Below are 27,614 nucleotides of genomic sequence, written 5' to 3'. Positions count from 1 at the left end.
ATGAGTAATTTTTTCTCTAATAGTCAAAATTTTGTTAGCAAAGAAAGTCATGAAGTCATTACTAGTTAAAGTTAATGGAATACTCAGCTCAATAGAGCTCTGACTCTTTGTCAGCCTGGCTACAGTGCTGAAAAGAAACCTGGGGTTGTTCTTATTTTCTTCAATTAGTGATGAGTAGAAAGATGTCCTAGCTTCACGAAGGGCTTTCTTATAGAGCAACAAACTCTTTTTCCAGGCTAAGTGAAGATCTTCTAAATTAGTGAGACGCCATTTCCTCTCCAACTTACGGGTTATCTGCTTTAAGCTACGAGTTTGTGAGTTATACCACGGAGTCAGACACTTCTGATTTAAAGCTCTCTTTTTCAGAGGAGCTACAGCATCCAAAGTTGTCTTCAATGAGGATGTAAAACTATTGACAAGATACTCTAACTCCCTTACAGAGTTTAGGTAGCTACTCTGCTCTGTGTTGGTATATGACATTAGAGAACATAAAGAAGGAATCATATCCTTAAACCTAGTTACAGCGCTTTCTGAAAGACTTCTAGTGTAATGAAACTTATTCCCCACTGCAGGGTAGTCCATCAGGGTAAATGTAAATGTTATTAAAAAATGATCAGACAAAAGGGAGTTTTCAGGGAATACTGTTAAGTCTTCTATTTCCATACCATAAGTCAGAACAAGATCTAAAATATGATTAAAGTGGTGGGTGGACTCATTTACTTTTTGAGCAAAGCCGATAGAGTCTAATAATAGATTAAATGCAGTGTTGAGGCTGTCATTCTCAGCATCTGTGTGGATGTTAAAATCGCCCACTATAATTATCTTATCTGAGCTAAGCACTAAGTCAGACAAAAGGTCTGAAAATTCACAGAGAAACTCACAGTAACGACCAGGTGGACGATAGATAATAACAAATAAAACTGGTTTTTGGGACTTCCAATTTGGATGGACAAGACTAAGATACAAGCTTTCAAATGAATTAAAGCTCTGTCTAGGTTTTTGATTAATTAATAAGCTGGAATGGAAGATTGCTGCTAATCCTCCGCCCCGGCCCGTGCTACGAGCATTCTGACAGTTAGTGTGACTCGGGGGTGTTGACTCATTTAAACTAACATATTCATCCTGCTGTAACCAAGTTTCTGTTAGGCAGAATAAATCAATACGTTGATCAATTATTATATCATTTACCAACAGGGACTTAGAAGAAAGAGACCTAATGTTTAATAGACCACATTTAACTGTTTTAGTCTGTGGTGCAATTGAAGGTGCTATATTATTTTTTCTTTTTGAATTTTTATGCTTAAATAGATTTTTGCTAGTTATTGGTGGTCTGGTTTTGAAATTATGGTACACTGGAAACAAAATATAAAACTGCTTGTTTGGTTTGCTTTTATTTATTTGGTATGTGAGAGAGAGGTAACTTTGTCATGGGGTTCAGTTACTTTCAGCATGTGTTTAAATCCCAAGTCAACAACTGTACGGTCGCATATCCACTGCTATAGAAACACCTATGGCATTTGTTATTGCTTTGGACCAGTTTGAATTGTTGGCAAGAGGGTGCTTAAGTGCCACAGGGAGCTTTATTATACTGCACTCACCTTTTTCTTGTGCTACTGATGTTCACCTACCAATTATAACTCAAAGGAGTGAGGAGATTTGACGCACAGCCAGCTATAAACCCAACTACAGTTGAACAAAGCCAGCAGATAACTTTCATCGAATCCACCTTTCTTTGTCCATCATCATAATTATTAAATGAGGAACCTTAATATTCCCAAACAATAGACCATAATAAAACAGGAGACAATAAAACAGACCATCTGTAAGCTCTGGTTTATCTGTGTTCGCAGCTCACATGGGCTGAACTAACAACATTTGGTCCTTTGCTAAAGTTGTTCAGGGAAACATGGAGTTATAAAGTGAGTTCCACACATGGTGAAAAAAAAAAATTGTGCATAAGTGGCTGTATTCGTTCTCTACACCACATTTGATACGAATATGGATCAAAACTGTTTTGACGCGTGCGTATTTGCATATGAATCGTATTTCGGTCTTGTGATGTTTTGCACACAGAAAATTGATCAGGAATTGATAAAGAATCGGACCAATAATCAGAATTGATAATGGCACCAGTAGTTGCAAAATTTCAACACTTCCCAGAGTTTCCAAGATTGTTTATCCACAGACACTGCAAATGATAGATCTCTTTTACTGTGAAAATAAGTATCCAATTTTCCTTGGAAATATGTGGGCAGGGGTGGTAGCCAAGCAGTTAAGGGCACTTGTTACCTCTACCAACAAATTTGGGCTGAGGTTATGTTTTCACCCTGGTTGTTTGGTTGGTGTTGAACAGCCTGTAACCCACAATTTTTCATATATTATTGGGAATATTTTTACGGAGGATTCATATCCTGATAGGCAAGAACTGATTACATTTTCATGGCCATGGCTTCTCCCTTGTTTTTACACTTGGAGTCAACACTGTAGGTCCAAGGTGAATCTGCATGTTGAAAGTTTTATGCCAGATGCCCTTCCTGACACAACTCCACATTATATGGAGAAATGTGGGCGGTCGTGGTGTTTGAACCAGAGACCTTTCGCACTAAAAACAAGCACACTACCCACTTAGAAAAATCCCTATTCTTTATGTTGAACAAATATTCAAAAATTCATAACTGTCAAAAAAAGGTAGAATTTCTTTCATATTGAGAGCGTTATGTAGGGTGGTATCCTTTATTGACCGATGAAGTTTGATCCAGATCTGATCTGGATTGCAGATTTTGTGGCCATTTAGATTTAATATTGACAACCCCATTTAATGTATATTTTACATTATATCTTAATCAAATGTGCCCCAATCACTGTCATATTTGAAAGTGAGGTTCAGACTGGCACTCACAAAGTTTGATCCAAATCTGATCCAGATTGGATTTTGTGGACATTTAAATTTAATATTGAAAAGACCATTTGGTGTACATTTTTGCATTCTAATCCAGTTACATTTGTTCTGCAATCTGATTGGTTAATCGTGTGAGATTTCAGACTATAAAATATTGCATTGACAGTGGCAAAATATTCGACCGTTTCACATTTGGTGTATTACTCTGCGCCCTGACCGTGTTGCTACGCAGATGTCAACAATGGCGCCGTCAGCTGAGAGCGAGAGAAACTGGTGGAGCGATGACGATGATGTGGATTCTGATACAGAATTACTCAGTTTGACGGGGTGGAGAAATCTGTGGGTCTGCTCACAGAATTTCCAGTTTGGCATGAAGACGCTTTTGCCACGGTAAGCTTTGCTGAGCGATGTAAATATTTCAATTACTAGTAATTAGTAATTATTAGTAAATACAATGCTAACGGTGATTATTTGATCACTCAGGACCAGTAATCTAGCAACATTTCCCTAAATCTACAGTCTATGTAACAATTTTATCAAACTGTATTATTATGCAGGTTTAGATGTAGCCTTCAGTGGTGAGACAGTCTTTCACTGAAAACACTGATCCAGGTCGAACTACTTACAGAAATATAAACCGTTTTACTCAATTTGCGACCGTAAAATCCAGCATTAATGTCAGTATTAACGTCCGCAAATCACCAGACACAAGGGGGTTATTCCCTAATTATATCTCAATCAAAAAGTGCCTTAATCACTCATTTGTGACAGTGAGGTGCAAACTGGCACTTTCAATGAATAGACTAAGTTTGATCCACATCTGATCCCTATTGCGGATTTAGCGGATATTTGATTTTAACATTGAAAAGCCCTTTTGAATTATATTTTGTATTCTTATGAAAAGCCACTTCTAACAGGACTCTGATCTTGAAATTTTTTTACAAGGTAAAAATTTGTGGAATTGGAAACTAGTGTTAATGGAGGCTGGCGCTGTACGAGGTCTGTTAGAAAAGTATCGGACTTTTTTATTTTTTGCAAAAACCTGATGGATTTGAATCACGTGTGCTTGCATGAGCAAACCTTGAACCTTCGTGCGCATGCGTGAACTTTTTCACGCCTGTCGATTGCGTCATTTGCTGGTAAGCAGCCTTTGTGCGAGGTGTGTGTTGTGCGCTGGGCGGATTTTCATTGCAAGGAAAATGACGGAACGACTGGAGCAGTGCCGCATCAAATTTTGCCAGAAACTGGGCGACAGCCAGGTGGAAACCATTCGGATGATTCAGACGGCTCATGCAAGCACACGTGATTTAAATCCATCAGGTTTTTGCAAAAAATAAAAAGGTCCGATACTTTTCTAACACACCTTGTATGAGCACGATGCTGTAGTTTCCAGTGCGGAAGGTTCCTGGTTCAAGACCAGTCCTGCCTTATTCTCCATGTAGTGTTGAGTTGCGTCAGGAAGGGCATCCGTCATAAATCAACATGCAGATGCACCTCTGATCTGCTGTGGTGACCCCGAGTGGAAAAAAAAACGCGTGCCTGGTCATGCACCACACCATCACAGTGTGCTGTTGCATTTCTGGACAGCTGCCGCATGCTGTTTATAGTTTACCTGGGGTCAAGTTTGACAGCATGCACTGTATAATCCCTGAAAGATTTACAACCAGAGCTGAGAAACGCTGTATTGTATTCATCCGGCATCTCAGACACGTTACATTATGCTTCGTTGCAGCTGATTCAAATATATTAGGAAATGTAGGTATCGTGTTGGGATTTGAATAAAGCTGTTTCATGCTGTGCACAAGCAGTTCACACCATGCAGGGATTCTACCGAGCATTAGATAATGCTGCCTTAGTGTATATTTTGACAGCGGTGCTGCATTGCATTTAATTTTGTGTGTCATTACAGATGCACCTTCTGCGGAACAACAGGAACTGTTCACCCAGAAACTGCAGCAGTGCTGTGTGCTCTTCGACTTCCTGGACTCAGTCACAGACCTCAAGAGCAAGGAGATCAAGAGGGCCACACTTAACGAGCTAGTGGACTATGTTTCCACCAACAGAGGTGTGCTGGTGGAATCTGCATACCCAGAAATCATAAATATGGTGAGCATACTTTCTTAGAGGGCTTAAAGCTCAAACACTGCTGCTCGTCAGTCATGTGTATGGCAGAGTTTAACTCTGTGACTATCCAACACTAACCTCCAAGGTGGTCTCTCCTGTGTATGATCACAAGTCTGCAGGTGGTCCACCCGATGGGATTTTTGTCAAAGATAATATGCTAATTATTGCCAAATCATGAACCTAAACATGATGTTTATGTTACAAACAAAATGTAAATGTCCATTTTTAGTCACTTAAATTTGTGATTGAATTTAACTGGAGTATTACAGGAATGTTCAGTTTTCAGTACTTCTCTACACATCCTAGAAAGATTTGTGTTTTTAATAATCTTGTTGCCCAATTTTTAATAATCAGAGTTGCCCCAAGACATCTGTTTCTCACAGCATTTATATTTAGTGGTTAAAGCAGCGGGTGTGACCAGAGGATCCTCTGTTGAAATCCCTGTCAGACCAGAAAATCACTCAGGACCCTTGGGCAAATTCTTAAATCCCCAAGTTGCTCCCGGTGTGTAGTGAGCACCGTGTGTGTGTGTGTGTGTGTGTGTGTGTGTGTGTGTGTGTGTGTGTGTGTGTGTGTGTGTGTGTGTGTGTGTGTGTGTGTGTGTGTGTGTGTGTGTGTGTGTGTGTGTGAGAGAGAGAGGCATCACTGCAATGCTTTTTGACAAATTCCTTGTAGAAAACAACAATAACATTAGTTTTTTTTAATGATTGACCCTATATTACAAATAATCATTATTAGAGGTGGGTAACATGACTTAAAATTAATGTCACAGTATTTTTCACTTTTTGGAAGGTGACTGGTTAATGTCACAGTATTACTAGTTTTGCATGATGTATGACCCCTTTAATAATTACATTTTTAACCTGGATTGTTTTACCTTTCAATTCTACTCCTTCAAATTTAAAATCTGTGTGAAAACATAATGACTCAAAGATTTTTACATTTCATGATTAAAAAGTCCTAGGCTGAGTTTATTAATGAGTGAGACTTAAACGAGTTGGAAGTGCAAGAAAGGCCACTGGTTTAGTTGAAAGGACATGTCACACGTTATTTAATGTACCGGTTAGCAACACAACATCAGAGTATCCATGATTGTAAGTCTATCTGCGCACATGCGGTAATAATTAGTGATTGCTGATGTATGTTATTGTTAATTATCCCATTCGCTCGGTGAATTAGCAGGTGCATTTCTGGAAAACATCTTACTCTGCATTTCTCACCGTTTCTCAGTGTGTGATGTACATTTAGCAAATGCAGAAACATCCCTATGGCCAACAGTGTGAAATGAACGCTGCTGCATCCAATAACGAAGCTTCTGAGCTTTCAATTGAAAGTGATGGCTCAGATTTATCAGATATGCTCAGGAACGTCGCCCTGACATCTGGCAGATGATGATGATAATGTTGATGTTGAGACTGCAGCAGGATCTACTGCTGCAGCTACTGTTTGGAGTCACAGGCCCAGCAGTGGGCCGCTGTCCCTGACATGGAGGATGTAGCTGTCGGGGATGATTGTGTGAGAAATACAAAATGGTGAGAAATCTCTGATGATTCATTTTGTGTAACTGTACTGTTTAGGCCTATACTAACAGTAGAAACAAATGAGGGAAAAATTATTAGCCTCCTGTGAAAGTTAACGTTTTAATTTCATTTAAAGTCTTCCAGAATTTTTTAATTATTATTATTTTTATTTTGTAAACATAGCAAGGAAATTTCAACACTCTTTCAAAATTTTATTTTGGATGCTGACACGTGTTTTACTGTGCATACAGAAACATTATTTCACAAACAGCAAAAGCCTTGAGGGTCAAAATTAATCATTATTTAATACATCGTGTACATTAGAAGGTCAGTTATGTCTTGATTTTACAAGATTTGGCAGTGACTACATCACTCAGGACCTCTTTGATGGCGTAGACCTGAACATTGTTCTCCAGCTGGTGACCGCGCACCATCCGCGTGTGATGTTGCCAGTCAGGACCTCTTTGATGACATGGACCTGGACATTATTCTCTGACTGCCGATCGCATGCCATCTGTGCATGACGTGCCAGTCGGGAACTTTTTGATGGAGTAGACCTGGATATTGTTTTTCAGCTGGCAATCATCTGCCATCAATGAAATTGTGAATTTCTCCTCTGTGAGATCAATGAAGTTTTTTTTTTTTTTTTTTTTTTTTTTTTTAATAAAGTTTTTATCTTATGATGCTGCCAGTTGGGACCTCTTTGGTGTGGTCCTGGACATTATTTTCAGGCTGCCAATTGTGCGTGATCCTTGCGTGATGACTTTGCTTGATGGTTTGGATTGTACATATTTAACCCCTTAACGCCTATTGTCGCATATATGCTACAATATTTGACTCAAATATGCAACATACCAAATTGACCAGTATGCCTGTTGTCGCAAATTTGCAACATACCATTATTATTATTATAACATTTTAACATAAATTATTACCAAAATACCAAAATTACTATTTATTTTTTGTGCAAAAGTGTAATTAATAATCTCAACATTATGTCCTGTTCAGTTTTTTCTTGTTGTATTTTGTTCTCCAAATGTGGAGTCAGTAGGCTTTGTTCATTTTATTTTGAGAGACTCTGTTGGATTTGAGATCTCGATGTGTGTGGACTCTGCTGTCTACCGGAGCAGCACACTGTTTTAACCCAGTTATAGCTTCCACTGTGAACGTGCACATGGACCTCTCTGCTGTTTTTCAGGCTGCCTGATCACACAGATGTTTTTCTCAGATTTTTCAGTTATATCGAAGACAACACTTATAAGTGTTCACAAAGCTGAGCCTCTTGCAGAGACTGTTTTGAAAAGGCTGTGTTCATGACTAATAGATACACGCACTAAGTGTTCTTACAGTGGAGAGCGGCTGCGGCTTTACCGGGACTGCATCAAAATTAACAGTTATCACTTAAAAACGAGTCAACAGTGTGCTGGGACGTTTCCTCAAAGTTATGTAAACACTGTCAGAAACACTCAGAAAATGAGTACTCATGAGTACTTTGTTTTTGGCATTTTCCGTAGCTGTTTGTTGGTAATGTGGTAATGTACTCGTACTTTGAGACTGGTCATGGAAGTGCGCAAATTAATCCTGGTGTATCATTGGATGGTCACTAATAACCTAAATCTGTTATGATTTCTGTGCAACGTCCTTTAACCATTTCCACTATGTAAATGCAGATGCACGGCCACAAGAAGGACCTACTGGGCTGCAGTACCTTACCCAAGACTGCCCGCATTGCTCTACCCTCCTCTCCCTGTATGAGGAGGGTGGGTGCCCATTGGGCACACATGCACGTGTCAGGCATGGCTGCCAGTGGACTCCCATCCAATTTCTCCACGCTGCTTACGTCCTTCCTTCACAGCAGCAGCCCAGGACGACATGTCCACCTCTTTCAGCTTCGACCTCAGATTAGACAAATCAATGCACTCAGTTAAAGCATATTACTAAGTAGACAAAAATAATCAACCGTCCCTCAGTATCTGCGAGCGAAGAAGGAAGAGCACAGCACCATATCTCCATCTGTTACTATGGAAATTACTTTATAATAAGTTATGCCTAGAAGAAAAGTATTTTAAAGGGGAGCTATGCAACATTTGTAAATTAATTTCACAGTTTCAGGGTAATTGTTATCGCTAAATTACTTGTTTTGGGGAGAATAGGAGGAAAACCAACCTTGCAACTTTAGTGACACTGACCCGGTGTCCTTTGAATGAGTGTTGGCTCTCGCAGTAAGCACAAACTGCTTTGTAGCACTCTATCTAACACATACATGCCCCCCTATCCAGGCACCAGCAGGCTAGTAGCTTTAAGAACAAGCCAACAAAGGCTTTATTTCTTACATGATCATCATCATACCAGAGCCAACCAAAAAAAAAAAAAAAATCGCTGTTGGAGCCTGACTGAGCGAGGGGTCACACACAGGTCAACCTCAGTCGGGCTTTCTTGGAACAGTGAAAGGAGAAAGATAAAGCAGCGTGCAAAACGGATGGAGACCTGGCGTTCTTGCTGTTGCACTGAACCGTATATTGAAATAAACTCTGTGTTCTCTGTGTATTTCTGTGTATTGTCGCTTTCTTGACATGGTTCCAAGTGTTGCATCCGTCAGCACAGTTGGAAACAAATGCACATGGACAGCTGGGGAAGACGGCAGGGGGAGGGGACGGCTGTGAGTTTTTACAACAGTTTTTCTGACATGTACTCCAGGGTGCATAGTGCCTCATTAAATTTCTTTGTTTTTTTTTGTTTTTGTTTTTTTTTATTCTCATTTTGTCTGAGATGAAGAAGCTGTCATTTAATTATGCACACCTTGAATTATTATGTTTACCACTTTTGGCCACACCCTCCCTTATGACACAGAACCCTATCACCTCAGAATACTCAAATCCAGTTAGCATTCACGTTATAGCTTGGAGTTGGAAAATACACACAGAAATGATGTCAAAACACTCATTTACAGAATTGTACATGCACTATATTTACGCTGCAGTCCATAGTGCAATCAAAACGCGCATATTAAACAAATATGTAGGACTGCCTTTTTGCATTTACGCAATATCTCTAAAATCAGAAAGGTCTTGTCTCAGAGTGATGCTGAAAAACTAATTCATGCATTTATTTCCTCTAGGCTGGACTATTGTAATTCATTATTATCAGGTTGTCCTAAAAGTTCCCTAAAAAGCCTTCAGTTGGTTCAGAATGCTGCAGCTAGAGTACTGACGGGGACTAGCAGGAGAGAGCATATCTCACCCGTGTTGGCCTCTCTTCATTGGCTTCCTGTTAATTCTAGAATAGAATTTAAAATTCTTCTTCTTACTTATAAGGTTTTGAATAATCAGGTCCCATCTTATCTTAGGGACCTCGTAGTACCATATTTCCCCATTAGAGCGCTTCGCTCTCAGACTGCGGGCTTACTTGTAGTTCCTAGGGTTTGTAAGAGTAGAATGGGAGGCAGAGCCTTCAGCTTTCAGGCTTCTCTCCTGTGGAACCAGCTCCCAATTCAGATCAGGGAGACAGATACCCTCTCTACTTTTAAGATTAGGCTTAAAACTTTCCTTTTCGCTAAGGCTTATAGTTAGGGCTGGATCGGGTGACCCTGGACCATCCCTTGGTTATGCTGCTTTAGACGTAGATTGTGGGGGGGTTCCCATGATGCACTGTTTCTTTCTCTTTTTGCTCCGTATGCATCACTCTGTATTTAATCATTAGTGATCGATCTCTGCCCCCCTTCACGGCATGTCTTTTTCCTGGTTTTTTCCCTCAGCCCCAACCAGTCTCAGCAGAAGACTGCCCCTCCCTGAGCCTGGTTCTGCTGGAGGTTTCTTCCTGTTAAAAGGGAGTTTTTCCTTCCCACTGTTGCCATGTGCTTGCTCATAGGGGGTCGTTTTGACCGTTGGGGTTTTTCATAATTATTGTATGGCCTTGCCTTACAATATGGAGCGCCTTGGGGCAACTGTTTGTTGTGATTTGGCGTTATATAAGAAAAAAGTTGATTGATTGAAAACAAAATGACATAATGTGGAGCATAAATTAATATTGATAACTGTTTTTTTTTTTCTTTCTTATGATGTTAAAAATATGTTGCACCAGATGGTATACAAAGCTTATTTCCCCCCAATTTTGGCTGCAAAATTAGCTTTCCAATTTGTTGTCAGATATTACACAGGAAGAGAACACAATTGTTCTTTTCAGTTTTCTCCCAATTTTTTTTATTATGAAACATAAATTCAGGATGTGGCTTCATTCACAGCTACTTTTACTTATCTGTTTGCTTATAAAGGTAGCACTGGTCTGTCACTCAAAATGTGGTTTATTGAAAAAAGTCAAAAACCAAAAAAAAAAAAAAAATCAACTGTTATGAACAAGTCAAGCTAAGTGTGGCAGCATCCTGTGAGAATAACTGTGTAGCAGAAAGCGATAATCTGTACTGCAGTTTACAGCGCTTTCTCAGTATATTTGGACAGTCATCAAACTCAAGTGGTTCTACTGTGCTTTTAAAATTATCTAAATATTTAGCCATGAGTTTGAAAATAGCTTTGACTACTCCTTTGTTGGTTAAAAAAAAATGTATGTGCCATTTATGGACTCCTTTGGACTTTAGTGGACTGCTGCAGACAGATGCTAATGTTTAAGGAGCTGCCTTCCTAATCAGTGGCTTTAAGACTTTAATTTACATTTGCTACCTCCGTAGATAAACGCTACATGATTATCTTCCCCTTCCGACAGTCTTAAGGACAAACTGACTATTGCGATGTCTCTAAAGATAATCTTATCAAATATTCCTGCCGTGTGGTGCGTTAAGAGTGCTCTAGTCTGCTTGGAAGGACGTCAAGACCGCTCAGATCGCAAATTGGGGATATTCAACATGTTGGATTGTCTTGGCCCGATATCCCAGCGTGTGTGGTGTCCCCAGACCACAGACAAGCGCGCAGCCTGCTGAATGTGGCGTGCTGCCAATCAGGAAGCGAGGTGGCGGGTGCACAGAGCAGAATCCAAAATCAAAGCCGCTGTTATGGCGCACCAGAAAGTACAGTGCTCGCCCTGGCTCCTCTCCTTTAAACAGCGCCTTTTGCTTTTCTCTCTCTCTTTCTCTCTTTCTCTCTCTCTCTCTCTCTCTCTCTCTCTCTCTCTCTCCTCTCTCTCTCTCTCTCTCTCTCTCTCTCTCTCTCTCTCTCTCTCTCTCTCTCCACAAACTAGCTCTGTTGCGTCTTCCTCATCCGCCATGTTTGTTTACTCTGAAGTCATGTTTAATCTTGAGAGGTTTTGCAAGATTTCCAGTCTGGCCTGGGAATTTCGTGTGTAAAATCCACACATTGTATGACCAAAACTGTTAGATCTACACTCAACAAAAATATAAACACTTTTCGTTTTGCTCCCATTTTGTATCAGATGAACTCAAAGATCTAAAACTTTTTCCACATACACAATATCACCATTTTCTTCAAATATTGTTCACAAACCAGTCTAAATCTGTGATAGTGAGCACTTCTCCTTTGCAGAGATAATCCATCCCACCTCACAGGTGTGCCATATCAAGATGCTGATTAGACACCATGATTAGTGCACAGGTGTGCCTTAGACTGTCCACAATAAAAGGCCACTCTGAAAGGTGCAGTTTTGTTTTATTGGGGGGGATACCAGTCAGTATCTGGTGTGACCACCATTTGCTTCATGCAGTGCAACACATCTCCTTCACATAGTTAATCAGGTTGTCAATTGTGGCCTGTGGAATGTTGGTCCTCTCCTCTTCAATGGCTGTGCGAAGTTGCTGGATATTGGCAGGAACTGGTACACGCTGTCGTATACGCCGGTCCAGAGCATCCCAAACATGCTCAATGGGTGACATGTCCGGTGAGTATGCTGGCCATGCAAGAACTGGGACATTTTCAGCTTCCAAGAATTGTGTACAGATCCTTGCAACATGGGGCCCGTGCATTATCCTGCTGCAACATGAGGTGATGTTCTTGGATGTATGGCACAACAATGGGCCTCAGGATCTCGTCACGGTATCTCTGTGCATTCAAAATGCCATCAATAAAATACACCTGTGTTCTTCATCCATAACAGACGCCTGCCCATACCATAACCCCACCACCACCATGGGCCACTCGATCCACAACATTGACATCAGAAAACTGCTCACCCACACGACGCCACACATGCTGTCTGCCATCTTCTCTGGACAGTGTGAACCGGGATTCATCCATGAAGAGAACACCTCTCCAACGTGCCAAACGCCAGCAAATGTGAGCATTTGCCCACTCAAGTCGGTTACGACGACGAACTGGAGTCAGGTCGAGACCCCGATGAGGACGACGAGCATGCAGATGAACTTCCCTGAGATGGTTTCTGACAGTTTGTGCAGAAATTCTTTGGTTATCCAAACCGATTGTTTCAGCAGCTGTCCGAGTGGCTGGTCTCAGACGATCTTGGAGGTGAACATGCTGGATGTGGAGGTCCTGGGCTGGTGTGGTTACACGTGGTCTGCGGTTGTGAGGCTGGTTGGATGTACTGCCAAATTCTCTGAAACGCCTTTGGAGATGGCTTATGGTAGAGAAATGAACATTCAATACACGAGCAACAGCTCTGGTTGACATTCCTGCTGTCAGCATGCCAATTGCACGCTCCCTCAAATCTTGCTACATCTGTGGCATTGTGCTGTGTAATAAAACTGCACCTTTCAGAGTGGCCTTTTATTGTGGGCAGTCTAAGGCACACCTGTGCACTAATCATGGTGTCTAATCAGCATCTTGATATGGCACACCTGTGAGGTGGGATGGATTATCTCAGCAAAGGAGAAGTGCTCACTATCACAGATTTAGACTGGTTTGTGAACAATATTTGAGGGAAATGGTGATATTGTGTATGTGGAAAAAGTTTTAGATCTTTGAGTTCATCTCATACAAAATGGGAGCAAAACCAAAAGTGTTGCGTTTATATTTTTGTTGAGTGTATGATTTATTTATTTATTTTTGTCTTCATGTGTGGTCTCTCAGGTATTGGAAACCTACAGACAATTTGAAAATCTTGCCGTGTGCGCCAGGCTTAACTACTGGACCTTTTTTAGGTCTGAAAAAAGTTGAGTACAATACAGTCTTAAAATATGCCCTAGGGTCAAAAATATCATGATTCCCCTTTAATGTGCGTATTCAGTGGCAAAATCCCCCAAGTCATCATTGGCAGATCTTAAGGTGCATGTGCACACACTTTTTTTTCTTGAAATCTTAACTCCATACCCTGGAAAAAGCCAAAGTAGGCCATGTATAACATGGACTGCTGGCTCCATTATCTGTCCTTATTCAGGTGATACACAGCTTCTGATTTAACAAGATGCTGTTTGACAAATCCATCACGCAGTCAATATTGAGTACGGTGCATCCAGAAAGTATTCACAGCGCTTCACTCATTCCACATCTTGTTAATGTTACAGCCTTATTCCAAAATGGAGTGAATTCATTTCCCCCCCCCTCAAAATTCTACTCATAGCACCCCATAATGACAACATAAAAAACATTTTTTTGAAATTGAAAAAAAATAATAATAATTCTGGCCTGGTGTAGGTTCTTCAGGGAAACCCAGTACCAAAATGAAAAATGCCTTTCTGACTCATTTATGAGTTTTAATTATTTAGGTTAATTAGTCTGTTTCTGTGTAGGCTCTCAGTTGTCCAGGTGGTTTCCATAGTAGAGAAGCTTGAATCTTCGAGTGGACTGGGTTGCTTGACGCGAGGACGTTTCGCTTCAAATCACAGAAGCTTCCTCAGCTAAAATTCTTGCTCTGGAAGTCTGACTTCTGTCTGACTCTTGTAGAGAAGAATAAAACAGAAGCCAACAAAAGCTGGAGTTTTAAACCTAACCAGACCCCTTCTACTGAGAGGCAGACTGCTATAGGCTAGTGACTAAACAATAGCTCTAATTAGCAACTATTGTGCTCTAGTTAGTACACCTAATGACAGGACAGCTGTCCCTCTAATGATGGGATAGATGCCTTTCTGATGGCTCCCTTGATGACGTGAATGACTCATTACCATGAACAAAAGACTGAAACTCCTTTTGACCTGAGTACCGCGTTGTAAACAGGGGATAAATTGTGTCTCAGACCCCCTCCCCGGTTAAGGCTGGGTTTCAAACGTTTCACAAAGAATGCCTCCTTGACCCCTCTCTCAAACCATTTCTTCTTTCTGGCTAATATTTTAACTTCCTTGTCCTTAAACGTGTGGTTAGTGTCTTTAAGGTGGAGATGAACCGCAGACTGAGGTCCACTGGCGCCCTCTCTGCGGTGTTGGTATAGGTACCAGCACCGCAAGAATTTTAGCTGAGGAAGCTTCTGTGATTTGAAGCGAAACGTCCTTGCGTCAAGCAACCCAGTCCAGTTGAAGATTCAAGCTTTTCTATTAATTAGTCTATGCATAATCTATTAATGTACTTGAATGCTGTCCTACAAATTCTTCTTTTTTATTTTGCGGTATTTGCACTTTTTGTTCAAATCAGTTATTGCAAAATGTTAGTTTGCTGGCAAGTTCACCCTCAAACTGAACTTTCCTTATTATCAGCTCACCTACTGTTTCATTTGTAGAAGCGTAATTTGGAACCAGCAGTTAGAACAACATACAACATCACACACACACTTAAATGAAAATATCTCACAGGCTTCCCATGTTTGCTGTCCTCCCACGTTAGTTTTCTCCTCATCGTCCAACCTTAGTTATTTTTAAATACTGTGAAATGACTTGGGAGATGAAGTAAGCATGCCGAATGATTATGTGGTGAATTATGTAACTGTTAGTATGAAAATGCGCTCAGTGTATAGGTCTGTGTAATCATAGGCCACTAGAGCATTTTTGTGACAGTGGGATGTATTCATATGATCTTTCTGAAAATTATAGTTACACTTTATGAATTCTCAGTTGTAATTTTTAGTTCAGCCATTTCCTGGGATGTGTCCCAACAACACATTCACATAATTTACCAGTGTTCTGTGAGCACTTGTCAGGAGAAAACTTCAAGTGGCTAAATGGGCATCACACTGTGGGGCAGTGTCCTGCTCGGCAAGCTACGCTGTGATCGGAGTCATCTAAATTCAACTGGTTCAAACAGTGCGCCTTCCATCAGGGAAAGCGAAGTAACGCACCACTGAGAGCGCATACAGGTCATGCCCTGATTTATTCATCTGCTTCAACATCTTGTTTTGCATCAGCAGTGGGCGCTCTGCGGATGCTGCTGAGTAGGACACTCACCTGAGCTGTGTCATGTCGGAGAAGTACTGACTTGCGTCAAGTGAAATTTCTTGATGCTGTCATTTTTATTTCTGTTATTGGAGATGAGCCTGCTCAACTGCTATCTCTGAGTATTTCCTGACTGAACCCTATTAGACAAACCGGTCACTCTCCAGACTCCATTAACTACAGTGCTAAACATGAGTGTGTGATAACAAAGCTGCAAACTAGAGGTGAGCAGTATGAAATAAATCTATAAAATACACCCGTATGAATTTGCCCTACAGTGTGGATTTTTATCAAACCCTGGTATGTGATGGCCCTGGAAGTAGAAAAAGAGGTGATTGTTACAGGAATCTGTGATCAGGTGACTAGCCGTCTGTGGTTTAGTGACACTGGACCTGCTTACAGAGGATTCAAAGCACTTCCTCTAAACCTTCACTATAATGGTGACAGATGATGACAGTCTCCTTGGGCCAGCCACTCTGAACCGTTCTATATAAGGCTGATCCTCCTGCTGGGATGTTAGGACATCTCAAAACACACACACACATACATATATATATATATATATATATATATATATATATATATATATATATATATATATATATATATATATATATATGAGATAGCTTTTTTTAATTGCTGCATCTTCATTGGAATAGAAAATGTAATGGCTTTCATTTAGTGAGACCAAAATGTCTTATTTTTGTTTTTATTGCTACAATACCTTTTTTGAGTAGTATATTAATGAATGCACAAACAGCCAAGAGGCATGTCAATATTGTTTAGGACCACAGTATTACATTTTTCTCAATAATTTAGGCAAGGCTGTATTCAGTGTCATACTTTTTGTCTACTCCAAACTGGAACTCTGAAAGTTTGTATACCCCCCCCCCCCTTTTGCAGAGTTTGGGCCACTGACAGGTTAAACAAATGTAAAAATTCCTTCCTTGTCCATGATTGTCACTGAGATTTTCCAGCTGCCAATATGTAATTGGATGCGGTCTTTCTCGCTCATACATGGAGTGAACACATACACGTCTGCCCACATAATGCCAGCCTTTCTTGCTACCATGTGCTGTGTGTGCCACTCAAAAATTTTACCCAGACTAAAAATACCAGGGAGTGATACGTGTGGTGATCTGCCCACAACGATTGTATGTACTACAGAATTTCAAGAGAGGATTCTGGTGCATGCAGAATCTGCAGTGTCTTTATTCAGCACCAGTTTATTGGTAGTGTCAGTAAATGTCCTTGGCAAAATAAAACATTATCAAAGGATGAATAGCATTCATTTACTACATATCATCATTCATAAGCTTTTTTTTCTTTTCAATTAATTGATTATTCGGTCAACTTAAAATCAGTTATAATTAGGGATATACCGATACCAGTATCGGTTATTGGCCCAATCCCGTATTCATTTACTCGTACTTGTAATCATAAAACGTGCCTGATACTCCGTGACCCAATACCGCTTTACAGCAGCGTGATGTCAACCTCTCTGTGGGATTTTCATGCACACGCTCCAAGATTTCCAGACTAAGTTGAAATACGTCCATTAGTGCTTTCCATTAATTGGCTGAAAGCCGCGGTCCATCATGCAGATAAAATTCACACACACAGGAAATAAAAAGTCCTACCTGTTCGTGGAATTCATCATCATACAATCCTGAAGAATAATCCACATAAAGCCTCCTGAGTTTGGAAAAGAACATCTGAAAATACTTTAATTCCTCGTGTGGCTGGAAAAAAAAGTTCCTCTGTGACTTCGGCACTTTGTGCCGCAGTTCCTCCATCAGAACTCCGATCAGGGCTTCAGTAGCAGAGATTGTCCATCAGGTTGGTGAGTTTCAGCTCTTGGTGTGGGTGTTCAGGCATCTAATTAGCCCGTTGCCTGTGGTAATGGGCTATTCTATCTGAATGCGAGGAAATTATCCCATGAACCACAAAGGAAAATTAAAATTATGTTAAAATTAACTACGTTTTGCCTCCTTGTGTTGCGACACCGCGCGTGTGTGTGTGTGTGTGTGTGTGTGTGTGTGTGTGTGTGTGTGTGTGTGTGTGTGTGTGTGTGTGTGTGTGTGTGTGTGTGTGTGTGTGTGTGTGTGTGTGTGTGTGTGTGTGTGTGTGTGTGTGTGTGAGTGAGTGAGAGAGCGTGTGCGCGACACCATGGGTGCGTCGCGCGTCGTGCTCCTTCAGTATTACATGTTCCACCTTGGCGGGGGGGATACGGTTTGTATTTGTGTATGTTACCTGTACGTATTTAATTAAAAGTTTAAAAAGTAGTGTGGAGAGTGAAAGGCTGTTAAGCTCAGTGTTGTAGATAAAAACAGAAACAGGCTCACAGCTGACAATGCAGAGAAGCTGCTTTTCATCAAAATGAATCTGCCCTCACGTTTTCAAAAAAAGGCTTTTACTTCTCACAGAGATAAATAAAGTTATTGATGGACAGTTTCAATTCAGTTATTGGTGTTGTATATTTTGTAGTGCTGAAGTTACATTTAAGTGAGATGTCTGGCAGTGTCGTGTTTGTTAAGAAACACAATTAATTTTAAAGTACAGTTTGTTGTAGTCAAAAAGTGAAATTACACGATTTAAGTGTTTGTAAATAAAAACAAACCTAATGACATTGGTAGCAGTCAAAAAGTAAGGAACAACTGATGAATAAAACATGTTTTCAAAGTCATCATAAAACTGCAATGATATCATTAAGTATTCGTATTGGTACTCAGTATCTACGAGTACCCAGATGTATGTACTTGTACATGCACTCGGTCTGGAAAAAAGTGGTATCGGTGCATCCCTAATCATAATTTTGATAATGCATTACTAATAAATAGAATCTCAATGTTAACAGACAAAAATATGCCAAACATTCAGTATTTCTAGGTGCTAAATTTAAAAGTTTTCTAGTTGTATTTCCTTTGATACTGTATGTTTGTGAATTGAATATCTCTAGGTTTTGGTACCAGCAACAAGGGCAGAGAGCAAGGCAATGCCTGGCTGCAGAAAATACATGTTTTTACTTTCAGCGATAAAGTTGGACCATTGGTCTGCCTAGGTGGTCACCAGTTGGGAACCATAGCAATTCAATCATGTCGTAGATGCTGCAACATCTAGTACCTGTGCGTGCTCGCAAACCTGTCTTGGCAAATACATAAGTTACTGTGGAACAGATGAATTATTTGTAGAAGGATAATGTGGTAACCGATATGAGCTAGCTGTCCCAGAGACATCTTAGTCTCAATAGGATGAAGAAATACAACTAACTACAATTCTCTGGGATGACTAGATCACAGCAGGACCATTGAAAGTGTAACCTATGTGACAGTCTCATGGAATTACCCACTAGTTTTACATGTTTAACCAAAAAATAGATAAATAGCTGTTAAGGAGTGCTGTCTGCTTAATTTGAGAACAGGCCACACCTAGCCATGAAACTGTAACTTCATTGTCCATTTATTTATTTATGGGTTCTGAAAATGTTGGGACAAAGTAGAAAAATGGCTATAATTCAGAAATGGTTTTGTTAAAGTTCTCGATTGCTTCATATCAAATCAACTGTATTGTGGTGGTGTGCAGAGAATGACTTACTGTATTGTCCATTTTTGCTGTTATTCTGGGCTGCTAAATCAGTTTACGGTACTTCATTAACAAGATTCTTTCTCCTCTCAGATTAGCACCAATGTATTCCGAACGCTTCCACCAAGTGATAACCCTGATTTTGATCCAGAGGAGGATGAGCCCACTCTCGAGGCTGCTTGGCCTCACATTCAAGTGAGCAGCTGATATTGAGATTCTCTCTCAGTTTACATCATTCTGTGCTTTCATGGTTAGAAAGTGTGCTTTTCTAATTATTTTGGTTTACTGTCCCTCTCTTCCAAGCTGGTTTATGAATTTCTCCTGCGCTTTCTCGAGAATCCAGACTTTCAGCCGAGTATTGCAAAGCGATACATTGATCAGAGGTTTGTTCTGCAGGTAAGTACTCCATGACAGTACCACTCACATGTGTCTATCATTTGTTTGTGTGTTTTGAAACCTTTTCAAACTTACATTATTTTCCAAACTACATGTCGCACCATATTATTAGTCACACCTGTCCATATGTGTGTAAATGTGTGTAGACATTATGGTTTGGTGCATGTTTGGTGCAGCAGGTTTTAAAAGCAAAAACAACAGCAAATGTGTAAGGCTAGCTTGTTTTCATTCACATACCTGAAAAGTGCAGAACAACATCGACACAGTCTTTGTGAGATTCACAAGTTACTCTCACTCCTGCTGTTGGTCACAGAGAATCTGAAATTTTCACACACAGGAGATTTAATGCTGCATTTACACAAAACGACGGCACGACAAGAAGAATACATTCTTGGCTGCTGATCACAAATGTGATGATTTGAGGCGTCAGGTGTCCTCAGGAACTGCTGCAACCTGTTACCATGTGTTACGATTAATGGCACGTGTTGCTGGGGAATTATCAGGAACCATTACGCACGGTCAAGAATAATGTTCTGCATTCTTGTGCGCTGTTGCACGCTATCATGCGTAACAGCGCATCGTTAAGTTCTGTCACATTGTGAATGAGGCGAATTTTCTCCACACACCCCCATATTCATCCAACTGTCAGTTGCTGAACAATTCAGATCGCTCCAGTTTGCGCCTCAAAATCCACAGCAGAAGAACTTTGTGACTGCATGCTTAGTTGGGCTCTGTGCCATGGAGTGGCACAGAAAGGAGGAGGAGACTGAGAGAGCCAGATGTGTGGCTCCACGCGGCTCTCGTCTGGCTCGTTTTCCCAAACATCAGGCGCAGCAGCAGGTGGAGCACCTGTAGGACTGTGCTGAGGAGCACTGGAATGTAACTTTTAGCCGACTTGGCGTCACTGTTCTTCTTCAACATACTGCAGCAATGAAACTGAATGCGGTGTAGCAGGGTTTAATTGTGTGGACTTCAGAGAAGAACGCTGTCACGCTGTATTAAGGATCATCACTAATCAAGACGGCTCAACATGCTCAGTTGCGACCTCCATGACTTGAGGTGAAATGAGGGTGGTGCGTGATATTCGTGGAAGATTTACTGACAGCCAAAAACATGCTCCACAATAATCACGAATATCACGCACCAACTCATACTATTAAGAAACCTAGTCAGATGCTTTAAGTCATCAAGGTTCAAGGGTTCAAGGTTACTTTATTTGTACCAAAAGGTAAATTTGGTTTGGCAGAGTCACTCCATTCATAACAATCACATAACACATAAATACCGATTAAAAAATACCATAAGTATAATAAAAATAAAAATACAATGAGCAGTGCAAGTACAGGCCAATAGCATGGCACCCAGAAGAAAGTCATAATGCGTGTGCCATCTCAGTGCAAAATAGCAGATAAATTAATAGATACATTCAAAGTCATCTGTTAAGAACACTAATAGCAGCAGGAATAAAAGTGCTCTTGTAGCGCTTAGTTCTGCAGGAAGGAGCTTTATACCTCCGTCCTGAAGGGAGCAGTTCAAACTGATCAAAAAGAGGATGTGAGGCGTCCTTTAGAACTGCCTCAACCAATCTCTGGACCTGCCTCATGTACAGAGAGGTTGGATACAGCTGAGACTCTCCTCCACTGATTTTGCTCGCCCATTTTACAATCTGATTCAGACTGTTTTTGTTTTTAACTGACAAATTTCCAAACCATGACACCAAACAGAAAGATAAAAACAGATTCAATATAACAACGATAAAACATAGTTAACAGTGATTTGTCAATGTGAAAGGATGCCAGTTTTCTAAGACAGAACAAGCGCTGGTGTCCTTTTTTACACACCACTTCACAATTTGACTCAAAAGTGAGTTTGTCATCAATGATAGTACCCAGATATTTATAGGTGCTCACAGTTTCTACAGCCTGACCTTTTAGGAGAGTTACTCCATGTTTGTGGGAACCCTTCCTAAAGTCAATGACCATATCTTTAGTCTTCAATACATTCATCTGTAGAAAATACTTCTCACACCAGTCCAAGAAATCATCTAAAACAGGACCTTGGCCAACCTCATTGTTCTGTAGCAGGCTGACAATAACAGTGTCATCTGCATACTTAAGAACAGTCCTCCTATCCCTCCAACTTCTGCAGAGATCAGTGTATAAAATATACAAAAGTGGAGAGATAGCACTACCTTGTGGTGACCCAGTGGAGGACTGGGTCTGATCAGACAAGACCCCATTTACTCTAACTTTTTGTGTCCTGTTAGTGAGGAAGCTCAGAATCCAGCCCACAAGATTGCAACTTAGATTAAAATGTTCTAAAAGTCTTGAGGCTAAAATGTGGGGCTGAATTGTGTTAAAAGCAGAAGAAAAATCAATGAATAAAAGTCTGGCATGTGCACCTTTCCCTTCAAGGTGTCTGAAAAGTAAGTTCATTAAAGTGACTGTGGCATCCTCGACCCCTCTATTTGGCCTATAGGCAAATTGCATAGGGTCCAAATTGGCACCTACTTGATTAATAGGCCCCATATCCTCTACTGGTGGTTGGCTCTCACTGCGGTATTGTATCACTTCCTATTCCGGAGCACAGTGGTGTTTTGCTGTATCTGTTAGCTGTTTAATCTGCGCAGTTAGATTGATCTAGTTAACTAGATAACGATTTGTTTCACAGTGTAATCTTCACGTGCCTTAACTAAAGCACTCCCTCTGCTGAATCACCTCTAAATTATTTACACATTATTCACTTTGTGTATTTTTAGGAATCCGCTAGCTTAGCGCAGCTACTAGCTCTTAGCCGGTTTAGCATGGCGGCTTCTCCTGTCTCTCCCGCACTTTTCTGCTCTGGGTGTGAAATGTTTAGTTATTCCTCGGCCTCCTTTAGCAGTAATGGTACTTGTAATAAGTGTAGCTTATTCGTAGCTTTGGAGGCCAGGCTGGGTGAATTGGAGACTCGGCTCCGCACCTTGGAAAATCCTACAGCTAGCCAGGCCCCTGTAGTCGGTGCGGACCAAGGTAGCTTAGCCGCCGTTAGTTCCCTCCCGGCAGATCCCGAGCAGCCGGGAAAGCAGGCCGACTGGGTGATTGTGAGGAGGAAGCGTAGTCCTAAACAGAAGCCCCGTGTACACCGCCAACCTGTTCACATTTCTAACCATTTTTCCCCACTCGGCGACACACCCGCTGAGGATCAAACTCTGGCTATTGGCGACTGTTTTGAGAAATGTGAAGTTAGCGACACCAGCAACCATAGTCAATTGTCTTCCGGGGGCCAGAGCAGGCGACATTGAAGGAAATTTGAAACTGCTGGCTAAGGCTAAGCGTAAATTTGGTAAGATTGTAATTCACGTCGGCAGTAATGACACCCGGTTACGCCAATCGGAGGTCACTAAAATTAATATTGACTCGGTGTGTAACTTTGCAAAAACAATGTCGGACTCTGTAGTTTTCTCTGGGCCCCTCCCCAATCGGACCGGGAGTGACATGTTTAGCCGCATGTTCTCCTTGAATTGCTGGCTGTCTGAGTGGTGTCCAAAAAATGAGGTGGGCTTCATAGATAATTGGCAAAGCTTCTGGGGAAAACCTGGTCTTGTTAGGAGAGACGGCATCCATCCCACTTTGGATGGAGCAGCTCTCATTTCTAGAAATCTGGCCAATTTTCTTAAATCCTCCAAACCGTGACTATCCAGGGTTGGGACCAGGAAGCAGAGTTGTAGTCTTACACACCTCTCTGCAGCTTCTCTCCCCCTGCCATCCCCTCATTACCCCATCCCCGTAGAGACGGTGCCTGCTCCCAGACCACCAACAACCAGTAAAAATCTATTTAAGCATAAAAATTCAAAAAGAAAAAATAATATATCACCTTCAACTGCACCACAGACTAAAACAGTTAAATGTGGTCTATTAAACATTAGATCTCTCTCTCTTCGAAGTCCCTGTTAGTAAATGATATAATAATTGATCAACATATTGATTTATTCTGCCTTACAGAAACCTGGTTACAGCAGGATGAATATGTTAGTTTAAATGAGTCAACACCCCCGAGTCACACTAACTGCCAGAATGCTCGTAGCACGGGCCGAGGCGGAGGATTAGCAGCAATCTTCCACTCCAGCTTATTAATTAATCAAAAACCCAGACAGAGCTTTAATTCATTTGAAAGCTTGTCTCTTAGTCTTGTCCATCCAAATTGGAAGTTCCAAAACCAGTTTTATTTGTTGTTATCTGTCGTCCTCCTGGTCGTTAACTGTGAGTTTCTCTGTGAATTTTCGGACCTTTTGTCTGACTTAGTGCTTAGCTCAGATAAGATAATTATAGTGGGTGATTTTAACATCCACACAGATGCTGAGAATGACAGCCTCAACACTGCATTTAATCTATTGTTAGACTCTATTGGCTTTGCTCAAAATGTAAATGAGTCCACCCACCAGAACTTTGTTCTGTGTGCTTTCTCTTTAACTGCGTTTCCTCTGAGCAACTTTAGCAAAGGACCATATGTCGTTAGCTCAACCCATGTATGCATTGAGCACTGATAAACAAGATAATACAGAGTCTCCACTGTCATTATGGTCTGCAGTTTGAGACCACTGCAGTCTTTCATTTATTAATTGTGATGCTGGACAAAGACAGGTGGATTGGACAAAAGCTATCTATCAACGTTGTTCATCTGTGGTCGGGTATGAAGCCAAATGTGAATGGCAGCAGTACCAGAAAAAGATGAGTGGAGTACAAACTCTGGCATTTAAACAGCTTTTTGGCAACAATTCAGACCAGGCCAAAGCAACAACAGACGTTATCGGTGTTTTTAGAGCAGCAGATACAGGACCTTGCCGATAGATTCTGAGCCCTGTTATGAAGTTCTGTCTCTCTTTTCTTTAATAATTAAAAAAGGAGGTGATTGTTGTGCTTCTTTTTGATACTGTATTTAAAAAGTACAGAAGTGTAGCAGGAATTTCTGTTTGTAGTCGGTATTGTACTGGAAAAACCCTAAGTGGTGCCCGTTTGCTGCAGCACTGCTTCACTTCTTGTGTGAAACCTCATAGTGAAGCAGCAAATGAGAACCACAGGGCCTGGGATGTTGGCTGGCCCACATCTGAGTTACCTATTTTGACTTTCCATGATGCGAGTGTGTTGTGGGGGAGCTTTAAATAGCTCCCTGTTGTTTACGCTTCCAAAGGGGAGATGAGGACTGTTCCTTAAGTAAAGGGTACTAAGTAGAGGTTTGGGAGGCATTAAAGGGAGGCATGGACATTATTTAAGTTCATTCATTATTATACACATGCCAGAGGAATGTGGCTTCCTTCCGCCCTGAGATTTACACCTTTGTATATACTCTTGCATCTGTGACGTCATTGTCCTGCAGCCTGTTTAAGGAAATTGTGACAGGAGTTGGCACATTTAATACACCCTCTATGAAAAAAAATTATAGAATTAGCTTTTGAGAAACCTTATGGCTTCCAGTGATGCAAGCAAAAAGATGTTGATTGATCCTATAATGGCTTTGCAGAGGGCCCCAACACAGAGAACAATAGGTAGCAGTATGTAACTGGTTTATTGTGCAAAGGTGCATCTGGCTTTGTGAGAACACACAATAGGAACAGTCTGTACGACAACATCATCCAGGACAACTTAGATGAGGCAGTCTGTCCATATAATGGGGGGTGGGGCGTCTAGTACACAGAAAAGCAGTGCAGTTTGCATCCATGTCCTTGAGGGGAGCAGCAGAAGAATTATACAGAAAGACAAGCAGAGGATCACTACACAACGAACAATCATTCCAGGCAATCAAATCAGGAGTCAGCATGCTATACTCTGTAACAGAGGCAAACATGAAGGAAAAATGTAAGCAAGCTGGCATGAAACTAGACAATCTGGCAGGAATTATGTCCATTTAAAAGGCCAAAGAAATTACAGCATAAGTGGAGAAATGCATGAATCCATAAAGCTACAGGGAATAACCATAGTTGAAACGTCATAGTGTGTACATGGAAACAATGTTAGGATAAAAGGGAGGAAATCACAGTAATACGTGGAACCCGGAGGGGAGAAACAGAAACACTAGATTGGTTGTGTGTTCATTGTGGTATTATTACTAATACCTCAATGAATCCTAGTCAACTGTGTGTTTGTAACAAATCCCCTGGGGCGTCCTGCAAAGGCTGCGAATGCATCAACACGTGGTGTACATCCTTCTCCACGTTAACGTTCAGATGTATCAAAAGTGAGATGACTGTGAAAATGTGAGGTACGCCACGCCAAGTTCATGGCTGGTGGAAGTACGTTTCTGCAGGGGTGTGTGTGTGTATATATATATATATATATATATATATAAAAGGAGTTCATTTGAATGTGGAGTAGTACATATTGTCTCATTTTTCTTTTGCTCATTGTGCAGCTAATTAACTTTCCATATAGCTAATTGAAATTGCCACCAATTAGCCATAGTGGCTAAAGGTTTTTGAATCCTGTGTGACCTGTCAACATTTCCTCTGGCACACATTGCAAATCTATCAGCAGTTTGTCTTCCCTCAAGAAACCATTCCCAATGTCGATATTCAATTTCCTGCTCATTGATTTTCAGTTTAATTAAGTTTTTATAATGTGACTCATCCTCTAGGGTCATTAAGGCTCTACGTTTTACAAAAAGAAAGGGTAGAAAAGATGTTTATTTCCTCTCTTGTGTGTGTTGGCTGTAACTGTCAGGTTGTGTCTAATGGAAAAGACATTACAGTGTGTGCATCTGATGAAACCTTCCCCTGCATGGTTATAAAAATAGATGGCAGTTCTGTGACAGGGGTGCTGAAGGAAAACTAGTTGAGGAAAAAATGCTGGTGTGGATCTGTACTTAAGAGTCTCCTGACCTCAGTAACATTGGCTAGACTGCTGAACACTATGAACAATATGTCGCACTATGTTTTACTGAAAATATATGGATATAATATTTGCAAAGTATTAAAAATCAAAGATATGCTGTTATATACAGATTAATTGCACTGAATCAAATACCTGTTTATGAGTGAAAGCGTAGTTCAATCTCTAAAAGGTAATTCTTGGAATATCACAGAATACTTTTGTGTGTTTACCTATTTGTATGCAGTATAATAAGACAATATATGATATTAAAATATAGGACCAATGTATTTTGCCCTTGAGTCATCAAAATGCTTTTCCAAAGACTTGGAATTAAAGGTGATTTGAATGTCATTTTAAAAATTAATATAGTAGCCAATGAAAACTGTTTTGATGCCAGGATTTGCCAAAGTCTGGGCAGGCCATGAGAGGTCATTAGTAATAAGTTTTAACAAAATGTAATTGATTTTCAAGTTCATAATGTTTAAAATGAACAAAAAATTATTTTTTTTTTTATATAAGTAGAAATAATAAAACAAACTATGCTAGTTCTGATTTATTTGATTAGATGAAAATATATAAATCAGGTCTGTTCTGGTTTCCATGTTGCTTAGGCAGCCACAGTGCCTCATATTTCAGGTTCTTCCCTGTCCTGCGAACGCCTGCCGTTCTCCTTTCCTGGAACAATTTTATCAGCTCCTCTTCACTGTCCTGATAACACATTTTCCTCCCCCACCAGGCAGCCGTTGTGCTGTTTTGGGCAGGGTTGCAGATGTATCCTTGTTCCTACACCACTCCCGGACGTGTTTCCTATCGACGAGGAAAATCCGAGCAGCATGGTGCTTCCCCTTATTTTCTGCCTCTTTCACAACTTTTAGCCTGAACGCTGCCAAGTAACGTTTGTGCTGAGCCATTTTATGTAATTGTGTAGCAGGTATTGCTTGCAGAAAACAACATTCATTTAGAATCTTCGCTGCTTCTCTTGCATGCAGCACACATGTCCGTTCATACCGCAAACCATCATCAATAAAGGCCCT

The 27,614-nt window shown here is 40.7% G+C and overlaps 1 protein-coding gene across 2 annotated transcripts in view; it reads left to right on the top strand.

The window, feature by feature from the left end:
• The window catches only part of ppp2r5a (protein phosphatase 2, regulatory subunit B', alpha isoform), an 88,436-nt gene that overhangs the window by 39,444 nt on the left and 21,378 nt on the right, over window positions 1–27,614 (top strand). For both annotated transcript variants that reach the window (XM_034161721.1, XM_034161720.1), the window contains exons 2-4: window positions 4,809–5,005; window positions 19,433–19,534; window positions 19,643–19,735. In XM_034161721.1, coding sequence (XP_034017612.1) covers window positions 4,809–5,005; window positions 19,433–19,534; window positions 19,643–19,735 — 392 coding nt within the window. The remainder of the gene's footprint in view (window positions 1–4,808; window positions 5,006–19,432; window positions 19,535–19,642; window positions 19,736–27,614) is intronic.

This window comes from Thalassophryne amazonica, chromosome 21 (genome assembly GCF_902500255.1).
Source record: "Thalassophryne amazonica chromosome 21, fThaAma1.1, whole genome shotgun sequence".
NCBI lineage: Eukaryota > Metazoa > Chordata > Actinopteri > Batrachoidiformes > Batrachoididae > Thalassophryne > Thalassophryne amazonica.
This window is presented reverse-complemented; position numbering and strand designations above follow the sequence as displayed.